This window comes from Alnus glutinosa, chromosome 3, assembly GCF_958979055.1.
Source record: "Alnus glutinosa chromosome 3, dhAlnGlut1.1, whole genome shotgun sequence".
In the NCBI taxonomy this organism is placed as follows: Eukaryota; Viridiplantae; Streptophyta; class Magnoliopsida; order Fagales; family Betulaceae; genus Alnus; species Alnus glutinosa.
In genome coordinates, this window is record NC_084888.1 from 28,655,588 (window position 1) to 28,668,092 (window position 12,505).

The 12,505-nt window shown below is 35.9% G+C and overlaps 1 protein-coding gene across 1 annotated transcript; it reads right to left on the reverse strand.

Annotated features, from left to right (window-relative positions):
* Window positions 1–844: 844 nt before the first annotated feature.
* LOC133863859 (zinc finger protein 1) lies at window positions 845–2,183 on the reverse strand. The gene has a single exon (XM_062299979.1). The coding sequence runs from the start codon at window positions 1,765–1,767 to the stop codon at window positions 1,018–1,020; it is 750 nt and encodes a 249-aa protein (XP_062155963.1). The 5' UTR covers window positions 1,768–2,183; the 3' UTR covers window positions 845–1,017.
* Window positions 2,184–12,505: the final 10,322 nt, after the last annotated feature.

The window sequence follows — 12,505 nt, forward strand, 5'->3', positions numbered from 1 at the left end:
TGGGTAGTTCAGCCATCGATCCTTGAACATTAATTTTCAAGAGTGCTTGACCATTTTCAAGGATGATCGATTCGGTCAGTAGTACTACTCCATGTTCCATTTTCTTAGGGTAGCCAAATCATTCTTCCTTCATGGTTGAAAGATCGTTTGGCCACCTTCTTCATTTTTTTTCTCGGTTTTTATTTTTTACTAGTTTTTAGTGGCAATTTCATTACATGTGGCATTTTTTCGTTCATTTTAATACTAGATGTTGACGGAGGGTGTAAACTAGCTAGTAATGGTATGACATTACTAATAATATATACTAAACTTTAATACCAAATGCTATCGGAGGGTGTAACTAGTAATTGTAATTGGAGGGAGGCATTAATGCATGTTACTTTTTAAAGTTCGATCGTCTAAATGCCAAATGGGTAATAGTTTTAGGGAACTAATTGCTGTTATGTTTTTCAATGTTGTTCTTTTGGACGTGTTTTTTTTTTTTTTTTTTTTTAAAAAAAAAAAAAAAAAAAGAAAATGTAATTTAATGTGACGTAAAGGTAAAAATCAATTATGTTTGTGTTATTTGCTAATTATGCTTTTATTTGGAGAAGAAAACAAACAAAAACAAAAAACAAACCAATAACAAATTAATTTATTGATCACAAGCTAGGTCGATCGACCAAGAGTATTCAAGGTTAGAATTTAGTTTTAGGGCATAGAGCTTTTATTGTATCATTGTGAACTCAAATTTTTAACGGCTAAAAGCATTCATAATTTTTGTTGCTTTTGCTCAACTAAATTTACGGAAAGACAAAATGAAGTTGAAAGTTGAAAGTTCAAGATCCCAATCAAACCCATAGACTTTAGCAAGTAATTTACCAAATGTCTTCTTCCGTAGCCGAAAAGCATTTACAAAAGTTGCAACCAAACATTAAATGAAAAGTCACTTCTAAATCGATCAATTGAGAAAAGAAAAAGAAAAAGAAAAAGAAAAAGAAAAAAACCAGAAGAAAGAAGGGGAAAAAAGAAAACTACTTAGAGCTTAAGGGACAAGTCGAGCTTCTGCAACTCGTCTGGTTTAGTCTTCAAACGACCAACGCTATCCCACCAAAACCCTCCAATTCCCTCAGTCGACGGAGAAAACTTACGAACGCTATCGAATCTTGCAGCTCCAACACTAGTACTCGTGGGCGACGATATTGCCACTCCGGCGTAATTCTCCGATGCAAGCCGTCCAATAGCTGGCTGTTGATCAAACGGCTGTCTTGACCACCCGTTTTGCCCGTAGAGATAAGACGAACCAACGGTCGATGATTGGTAAGCGGGCTTCTGAATCATGGAGTGGACCTGAATTCCAAGAGACCTGTTGAAAGAGCCATGCAAAGGTAGAGAAGCCATGATAGGGTATCGGTTTCCGAAACCGGCGGTGATTTTCTGACCTCTTTTTGCGAGCGTCCGCTCCCGTTTGTGCGCATTTTGGTGTCCTCCGAGAGCCTGCGAGCTATAAAATTTCCTCTGGCAATAGTTGCACGAGAAAACCCGTGGCTCGGTTTCATTACCTTGATGATCATCAGGTGAGTTTACAACGAAAGAGTCTATGAGATTGAGTTCTGGCTTCGACCCACGATTGGAATCCTTGCTGGAGAGGCTTAGATCCAATACAAGATCTTCTTTTTCCTGTTGTTTTCCATCTTTTGGGGAGGCTTTTAGGCATGGTTGAGCATCTGAAACAGAGATGATGGATGAAGTTTCAGAGAGAGGTGGCTCTAGTCTTGGAAGGCCCATATTGAGAAAATTAATGTTGTGGGAATTTCCTCCTTGTGGGTGATGAAATTTTGGGTTGGGTTTGCTAGCTAGCAAGCAAAGATCAAATATTTATTGATGAAGTAATAAATGTGTTCTTTACTATGCAAATATATGGAAGGATGCATCACTTTTTTGCAGTTACAAGGTCTTAATATAGGAAACACTTAGATTATAAGGCTTCCTCTTCCTGCGTGTGTGTGTGTGTGTGAGAGAGAGAGAGAGAGAGAGAGAGAGAGGGTTTCTGAGTTGTAAAAAAGCTTTTTGGTTGACACTGACGAGGAACACCCACGTACAACTTTTCCTTGCATATACCCCATTCAAGGTTGTTTTTTTCTTCTAATTTTTCTTTTGTCTTCCAACTCTTGTCTCTATATATTTCTTGTCATCTGGGGTTTAGCCTTTTTTGGTCACAGTAATAGATCAGTATAACCTATGACATACTAAAAATCCAAGAGGTACGATTATCTGCTTTTCTGGATATATTACAGAATTATGTAGGCGTGTAGAATGGACTTGTCTTAGAAAAGGTGTGGTTTTGTAAAGTAGGAAACAGGGTTTGGAGGATTTTGAAAATCTTCAAAGAAACGCTTCTGTCCTTATCCTGCATAAAGGTTTATCCATCATAGAAACAATAATGACTTCTCTTAATACGCTTCTGTCCTCATCCTGCATAATGGCTTATCCATCATAGAAACCATGACTTCTCCTAATTCTCCCTCGCACTGCAAGTGTATTATACTTACGAATGCCATCAATCTGCATATTAGTAACATTAAGAGAATTTCTTTTCTTTTCTCTTTTTTTCCTGAGCAAGTAAAAAAAAAGAAAAAAAAAGAAAAAAAAAAAAGGAGTATTTAGGTGCATTATGAAGTATGTATGATCGGCATGACGATAGCAGCAATGATTAAAATATGATGGCCGGTGAGAGATATGTTCATTGAAGGGTTAGATCCTATATATGGTGAGAGAATTGCTTGAAGTGGGGTATGTGTCAAGCTTTTTACCATTAAATAAGCGGGCCGACATACTCTTGATTTCGTCGGATGGAATGGAATTTAACTTCAACGACGCAAATTATTAAAGTACCACTTGTCTCAAAAACTTAAGTTATTAGAATATGTGGTGATTTAATATGGTATAAGAGCCAAAGGTCATGAATTCAAACCCCCACTCCATAATTCACCATTATTTCAATTAAATATTTCATGTGTTGAACCTAACTTATTAAGTGAGAGTTTGAACCCACACGTGAGGGGGAGTGTTAAAATATAAATTAAATAATTAAGTTCATCTCTTCCGATCAGCTTAAGTATAACACCCAAAAAGCTAATTAAAAAAATATTTATCATAATTAAATTAAGTAAATAAGACAAGTGGAACTTACAAAATCTTGGCAAACGTCTTTTTTCAAGTTTGGAGTTCGAACTTAGAAGTTCCAGTATGAACAGGACTTTGAAATGCTAAAAAATTGTTTCCCAAGAGTAGCGTTCCATTTGAGTTCCATTTAGGTTGGAACTCCAACATTCTAATGAGCAGCATTCCATTTGAGTTCCATCAAAGTTCGAACTCCCATTCCATTGAGCGTTCCATTTGATTTCTATGTAAGTTTGAACTCTAGCAATTCTAGCAAGCAGAGTCCTAAATGAGTTCTATTTAAGTTCGAACACTGGGCATTTAACCCATTTTATCACATTCTCTCACCTCTTTCACACCACTTTCTCCCTTTTCTCTCTAGGGTTTGAGTCCTAAGGCTTAGGTACCGAATCAAAGAAGTTCCTAAAGTCAAATTTGACACCAAAAACGTAATTCTTGATGTTAAAACTTCAATTTCACCAATTAGTTTGAGGTAAATCCATAAACCATAGTTTTAGTAAATTGAGTTACATTTCTTGGATAGTGCTTAAATTCATACATTTCTTTAGGGATTTTGCTCGTTAAGAAATTATAAGCAATGTTAAAGCTTCATGTTGGAGTTGCCGAAATTTCATCTCCTTTGTTTGAGTAAGGTAAGAGCCAAACCATAACTTTTGTAAAGTGTTGTGAATCGGGGGTTTTGGGTGGCTAACCCTAGAGTTTCTCTATGGGTGATTTAAAATAGTTAATGGGTAATGTAAGTAAAACCCTAGATTTCTATGTATTGCCATGGGTAGTTAATACTTGTGAAATTCAAGTATTATGAGATGTCTAGAGTTAAAGTAAGTTATGAATTGTATATAATTGTGACATGCAATATGATATTACAGAGCCAGGCTTGCATTAGGAGTTATTCTTAGAGGTCAAGCGGATACTTTTGAGTATATTACTCACTGAACAAATATAATGTATTTTAATGCTTTAAAGTGTTTTCTAAAGCATTATATATGAATTGAAATCGAGCTAATTGTATGTTGTATTTATAAACGTATGATGATTACTTTCGATGTTTTTAAGTATGTTAAAGAAATGTTTTCATGAATTTTGAGTGATAATATGATGTTGAATGATGCATGAATATGAAAGCAAAAGTATGATATTTTTATGGCATGAAGCATGATGATCATGAACAAAAATGAAGAAATGTGCATAAAAGATTTATAAATTGGGATCATTCCTAAGCATTACGCTAAATGACTATTCACCGGGGCTATCCATCGATGCTATTAAACAAATAAGGTGATGATCGAAGGACTATGCCTTAAGATGTGATGAGCCATCTCTCATAGCTCAGGGACCATTCCCTCATAACTATATGTACATCAAGTACAAGGATGTCCTAAAAGCCGTTAGGAACCATTTTCTAGAGTATTGAGAAAGAAAGAAAGTAAAAGAATGAATGGTCGAACATGAACACATGAAAGCATGCATGACATGCACTTTTTATAATGAGGTTGTATGATGTGCATTTATTAGGGATTTTATGCTAGATTTATCGGCATGTATATGTGTCTGAATGAAACAAAGCATATGTATACAATTACAACTGGATTGCGTATGATGTTTTTGTACGTTTCATGCTTAAATATGCTTATATGCTTGTGTTACGCGACTCCAGAGAGCGAGATGCATGTATATGAGTGTACTTGAGTTATGACATACTATGGTTACATACTTAGATATGCTTATATGCTTGTATTATGCAATTCTAGAGGGCAAGACACATGTATATAGGTGTGTAGTTGATATATGATATGTTTTATATGGGTTTGTACGTGCATGAGTTTGGAAGGTACACATTGATTCACAGCTAAGTATTACATTTCAAACTGTTTTCATAACTGTGGTATTTACTACATCAACTTAAAACTAAATATTAAACCAAAGGTAGCTATTATTGGAAACTCATGTAGAAAATGAAAAGTTGGCTTAGTATGAAAACTTAGTGAATATTATACTAGCTGAGCTTGTGGACTCATATTTTCGTCTATACGAACATGATTATATAACTCTATGATCACATAGATAATGTTTTGGTTGCAGGTAATGACGGTGTCGATGAGGATCCAGTGGCCTTGTACTTGGGCTACTACAAGTGAGGTCATGGGATGCCGCATACTTTTGTATTAGACTAGCATGTGTTAGTCTATCCCTTTTATACCTCATTTTTGTTATGTTTATAAAAACATACGATGGACCTATGCCATTGTGTTGTATGTAATACTTTTGCATTGACATTATTTTGTATGTGAAATAAGCTTTAAAAATATAGATGTTTGACTTAGCTCTAAGTGTTGTTGATATTCCATTATATTATGTTTCTGTTGCGATGGAAAAATCTCTGATATGATATGCTCATGCTGTGAGATGATATTTGGTGTGTACAGGTTTATTGTGGAGACTTGGCCTTTGGTATAACGGGGTTCATGACATGAAATTTTTGTGATAAGTAGTAATTTAACTCAAACAATCAGGCAAAATATGAAGCATTGATTGCAAGGTTGATCATTGCCAAGTGGCTTGGGGCAGAAGATGTGGTTGTCCACGGTGATTCCTAGCTAGTAGTCAGACAAGTACTCGGTGAGTACAAAGCCAAAGAAGAATAATGAAGAAATACTTAGCATGAACATGGCACCTAAAAGACTAGTTTAAGATATTCAAATTGAGAAAGTACCGAAAGAGCGGGACAGCAGAGCTGGCCAACTGGCCCGACTTGCCACCATGCTTGTCCCCGAAGGTTGATCTGAGAAAGAGTGCGTCAATTGAATCCTCCACAAGCTGCAATAGCTCGACAAGAGAAGGGAAATCAGGTGAACCAAATTAGCCAAGAAGTGGAATGGGCAAGGCTCTTGATTGAATACCTAAAGTACAAGAGTTTTCCTGAAGATAGAAAAGAAGCCAAGAAGATTCGAAAGAAGGTAGCCAAGTATGTCCTTCAACATAGAGTCTTGTACAAAAGAAGCTTTACACTCCTAATTTGGTGTGTCTCGACTCAAGAAGCAAATTATGTGCAGAAGGAGATTCAGGAAGGAATATGTAGAAACCACTCAGGGGGTAGGGCACTGGCCAATAAAGCCTTAAAGGCAGGTTATTACTAGCCAAATATGTGGGAGGATGCATAAGAGTTGGTTAAAATGTGTAAAAAGTGTAAGCTTCTCCAACATACCCGAGTGCCTACCAGAAGAATTGACACCCATGATTGTCACAGCCTTTCAGGCAATGGTAGATTGACAGTGCATGTAGATCCCCTCCCATTCGGGTAGGGATAGGTAAATTTCGCAGTGGTGGCTGTAGACTATTTCACAAAATGGGTAGAGCCATAAGCATTGAGAATAATTACAAAAAGGAATATACATAGCTTTGTATGGAGATCAATCATTTGACGTTTTGGTATTCCCCATGCTTTGGTCAGTGACAATGGGAAGAAATTCAACAATCAAGCATTTCAGAAGTGATGTCTTGGGCCACTTCATTATTTTTTGGGTGTTGAAGCCACTTGTGTTTCAAATAGACTCTTATTATAATAGACTCATTATATTCATGATTTACTTCACAAGGCCAATAAGGAAGCAGCTAAGTTAGTAGCATCTCCTATGTCTTCCACTACCAAACTCTCATAGTTTGATGGAGATGCGTTTTCTGATCCCACTCTATATATAAGCATAATTGGCTCTTACAAACTCTCTTACTCGACTAGATCTGCCATTTGTAGTCAACATATGCATCGTTTAACTGTGCACCATTAATGGAGTGTTATCAAATGAATTTTGCACTATCTTTGAAATCCACCATGGAGTTGCATACCTACAGTGATAAAGTGTGATGGCTTCGGTCCTTATTGTGTGAACTTAGGGTTTTTCTTTCAAAACCACCAACCTTTTGGTGCAATAACATTGGAGCTACATATATGACTGACAACCCTATATTTCATGCAATAACAAAGTACATATAGATTGACTTTCACATTGTTCAAGACAAGGTGGCGTCCAAGCAAATAATTGTTAAATTCATTTATTCTAAATATCAACTTGCAGATTTGTTCACTAAGCCCCTTCCAGGCCCAAAATTCGTTTTACTATGAGACAATCTCAACGTCTCTTCTCTCCTGCTGATCTTGAAGGAGCATATCTTGACACATACTGATCAACAGACTTCGAATAACAATCAACCACAACAACGTGAGCATTAAGGGAAGCAAAAAGGAGATAGAGATTAACAAAATAACTAGGAAATGGATATAAGACTGAGTTATATTTCTTTTTCATTTTCTTTTTCCTTTTTTATTCTATGCAAATATGGGAAGAGGGTTAGCAGATTTTACAACTGTAATGGGGTGGGCACTCCAATAATAGAACCCAAACGGAAAAGACAATATGAAAACAAGCACAAATAGTAGGCAATGATTTCATCTATGATTCGAGAGGAACTATAAACGAGATAGTCAAGCTATTCCAAGGACTGCACAAGAAGGTAACAAATGGAAAAAAGGACTCGGTGAAGAGCTTCAACCAGTAAAGGTAACAATCACCGTGAAATAGTTATTGCAAGAGAGATACTGCCGAAAACTCGAAAGGATCCGTTGAGGAAGAACGAAAACCGGCTACAAAAGTTTCCACCACTAGATCAAACCACATAAAAATATGGTGACGGTAACCCACAAGCAAAATACAAAAGAAAATAAAGAAAAACAACAGAAAAATGACCACTCTACAAAACAGCAGCACCGAACCCAGAGCGGCGGTCGGAGGAGATCTGGAGGCGCATGACGACCACTCTCCAGTGCGTGCATGGCAGATCTGAGCGAGGCTAGCGATGACAAAAAGCAAGGGAGTCAAAGAATCAGATGGATGGGTGCGTTGGACGGCGGGGTTGGCGGAAGAAAGTAGATATAGTTTTGAAAAAACTCGAATTAAAATCCAAACAAAAACCGGGAGAGACGGAGGCTGGGCGGTGTAACAAATTTGGTGTGGAGGAGAGCATGGACGGCAGGTGGCAAGGAGGCCAGGCTACAGGTGGGTAGTATTGTGGGTGGCGGAAAGGAGAGAAAAAGACGAGGAAAAAAAGGACAAAAACTAGAAAAGCAAGGAGATCAAGGGGATGAGGATGAAGGCCATACCTCCTCCCCAAGAGGTACTCACAAGGAGGCGGTGAAGCATCACGAAGGGTGCAGTGGGGAAACCATTAGGGTTTTGGTGAGAGCTTCTCTACGGAGAGAGAAGCAGAAAGTTAACAGTTTAATTGCTAAGACAGTTATATTTCATTAACAACTGTATTTTACAAATCAGTAGCTATGATCTGGTAAAACAGTATTCAAACGTGTGTTTGTATATTAAACATTTCATTTACTTTGAGAAAATTTGTCATCAATCTCACATGATTAATGCTCCTTTGATCGATTTTGCATGCTAGCTAGCTTATTCTTCTAGATGCGTTCATGTTGACCAAGTGTGGCTTTTCGTCTCATATTCATCGTTCAGCTTGGTAGTATGGCTCGATCTTTCCCTCTGCAGGATGACCACACACACACACACACACACACACACACACACACACACACACACACACACATATATATATATATATATATATAGCAAACTAAAAATTACTTGGAATATAATTGTATTCCAATTTTACTTTCGTACATCGATCCTTTTCAGTCCTTAGCTAAATGGGCTGTATCATATCATGCATATATAGTTCAGGTGACTGGAACCTCTCACCATCCCTCTGATGATCTGATCACAGGGACTGAGTGAGAGATTACCGTAAACCTTAGGAACGTACATCAATATATAAATTACATGGTTAATAAGATTACTATATGTGTTAGTAATTAAAGACACATGCCTCGACAGAAAAAAGTAATAGTGCATGTAGCTAATATTTTCTGATTAACAAAACATGGGTGAATAAGAAAAATCATGCATATTCAAGATTGCGAGAGATTACACTTGACTAACCATGAGTGTTTATAACTTTATGCCATGTTTTTCCAGAGAGATTCTCTCTTTGTTTCCCCTCTAAATAATTTAGAAAAGTACTTACTTGGTAGATAAAACTGATCTTCTAACATAGAGTTTCTCGTTTATGTAATTGATGGTTTAATATTTTTCTACAAGCCTTAGCTTAATTAATTCAAATTACCGTTGCTCGATCATTAATATTGTTATTGTTGTTATTGTTATTGTTATTGTTAATGTTATAATTAGTAGTACAAGTATATATATGTAAATTAGGTTGGGCGTCAACTATGTGTCCGGCCCTCGATTACTTGAAAGTTGAAGAGATCAATCTTTCTTGGCAGCAAAAAGTTATTGAAGGCTATATTCTAAGAATTCGGAAAGGCAACATAGGTCATTTTTTAACGTCAAAATTAAGCACGACAAGGACGGTTTTCATCTAGAGGCAGCCAATGCCAATTTTCCCTGTAACATATATTTTTGTTAGTTCCATAATACCCCCATCTTTCCCACATCGAAAATTTGCAACCATTTCATACGTTAAAAATCCTAGTGCTCCTAAAACATCCACAACTCTGATCTCTCTCTCTCTCTCTCTCTCTCTCTCTCATTGTGCAACTAGCTAGGGAGACATTATTCAGAAAGTGGCAAAGCTAGTTGATTTAAGTGATATACGGTTGAATCTCCGATTCGAAAAGTTAGGTAAGCCTCCACACTTACGAAAGCCAATCACTTATGAATCTGCTAGTGTAGGCTATAGTCAATTATCTAATCATTTGATAATACAAGCCGAAAAAATTGAAGTTTGATCAATAGGAGGGGCTTCCTTTTTAAATCTTTCATGTTGTCTAGCTTAGGAAGTAATTCTTTGACATTTGGTGGATAAGTGAGAACCATCTTTCAATATCACATAAAAAGTTTTCTAGGGTTATTTTTCTTGACGAAAAAGGAAAATGACACGGAAAAAAAGTATCTTATGTCGGCATGGGATTTAGAAAGTTGCTTGTATATATATATATCACAATTTACTATTGCAGATGGTTAATGAAATGAACGTGTGACCTCCCCAGTCCCCAGAGTTCCAGTGGTGGGTTACTTTTAAGATAGCGATCTTCAAATTTGGATTATATGTATGCGGTAAAAAAAAAAAAAAAAAAACTACACTATATATATATATATATATATATTGTGGTTTTTTTAACTTTTCGATCTGGATTTGAATTTATAAGTATTGTTTTCGATGGTCCAAATGTTATTTCATGATTATCTCTTTATTTCTCATTAAAAAAAAAAAATTAAAATTAAATATAGACAGCTGAGAAAATTATAGCATATATGCTGTAGTTTTCTTTTATATATAGCACCTAATCCAACTCCAATCTTCAAATTAAAAAGAATAAATTAAGAGCATACATTCTATAAGGATGGGCTGTAAACCCATTTTACAGCAACTAATTATAAGTAAACAAGTTATCAAAAATCAAAAAATACAATAAACATAAAAACACCCGGCCAATCCTTTGAGACAAGTTAAAGAATGACAATTTCTAGACAATAGACCCTCAATTCAAGACTCTTACCTTGCCGTTCTTTGAGCATCAAGCAAGCATGTATAAGTTTCTCATTCTATTGAAAGAACAGCAAGGCTTTTTCAATCATGTGGTAGAAGATGGCGAAATCTGACTCCCCAAAATTCTACTCATCCATTCACATGGCCTGAGAGAGATTTTATCATGAGCCTAATATATCCCAGCTACGTGGGGGTAGTGGGTTAACCAGAATACAGTGGCTTTGGATGGTGGTCTTCTGCAGATTTCGGCGGTGGCTTTCGACATATTCCGGCAGTTGGGTGGTTGTCTTTTCTCTTTGATTTTATGTTTCCTCAATTTTCTTGGACAGATCCGGTGGGGGTAGTGGGGTCTTTGCAAGGAAGAAAACTCAAAAAGTGCATTTTTTCCATTGGTCCCTTTTTTTTTTTTTCTTTTTTGTATAAAACTTGGTGTTGTCATATCTAATGTTTAGTATGTGTTTAAATAATGTGTTAATATTTTATTGGAGGCTGCAAAAATTGAGTTTTACAGTCTATCGGCCTTATCAAATGAGCTCGATTTCATTAATTAAAGCAATAAGTGACATAATTTGGCATATGGACGCCGCAAGTATATATAAGTTGCTTCTTTATTGGTAGGTGCAATTAGAGGGAAGTAATTATAACGAGGGTTATAATCAATGGCAAATTAAGCTGGAGTATCAAAATAACTTTAATTTTAGTCATGTCTGATTATATATCTAAGCATGCATAAAGTTAGTGCAATATAGATATTGCGTATCAATTAGGATTACGCAACTTCCCCTTTCTTTTTCTTAACATTTCAAGATTCACAAATTTAGGAGGCTCTTCATTGATGTTACGTGGACCTATAAAATTATCATGTCAACTATGTTTTGCCTCGGGAATCGAAGAACAGGAGCTCATTACAACAACAGATAAAACATAGTGGGAAGGGCAATTAAATCAAAATCATTATGATATGATGAGCATCCATCACCGATCAAAATTCTTTACAAGTTTTAGATAATTCTAACATGTTAAATTTCTTAAATCCTAGACTAATTTAAACTAAATGGTCGAGATTTTATCACATGTCCATTTATCACTTTTACGGACCAATATTTTTATCACATTTCATAACACTTTAAAAATGATAAATACTAATAAGATAAAATCCCAATCATTTAATTTCAAAACTGAAATTGTTTTATTTAGACACCAAGTATAACAATTCAGAAAAATCTCAATTTTATCACAGTTCCGATTATTACAATAATCAATTTTCAATCTTAACACTATATTTATAAATACCAAAATCCAAGAAAGTATAAAATCAAATAACACAAAGATTTAAGTAACGAAGTGTAAACCTAACACATACCTAGAAGGTTGTCCCCAAGGAGTAGCTCAATCGGTTAGGGACCATGCCTCATGAAGCGGAAGTCACTAGTTCGAATTCCCCTCCCCCCTCTTGTATGGACATGTCAAAAAAAAAAAAAAAAAATACCTAGAAGGGAGTTGAATAGGTGTATATCAAATAAAAACAATCACCAAAATATGTAAAGCACTAAAGTAATTGACACAGATATTTGATTACGAAGTGGAAACTCATTAAACTCAAAGAGAAAAACCATTCCAAAACAGCCAAGCCTAGGAAATTAATTCAATCACGAATAATAGCAAATTACAAAATGTTCATACTCACAAAACCTTTACAATCGTAACAGGCTTGAATTATAACAAGTGACCTATTTGTATGCTTCTCTCTTAGAACCTATAGAGAGTTCTTCTT

Excerpts from the sequence above, each read along its gene's own strand:
- LOC133863859 (XM_062299979.1), bottom strand. The coding sequence starts at position 1,767 with ATGGGCCTTCCAAGACTAGAGCCACCTCTCTCTGAAACTTCATCCATC.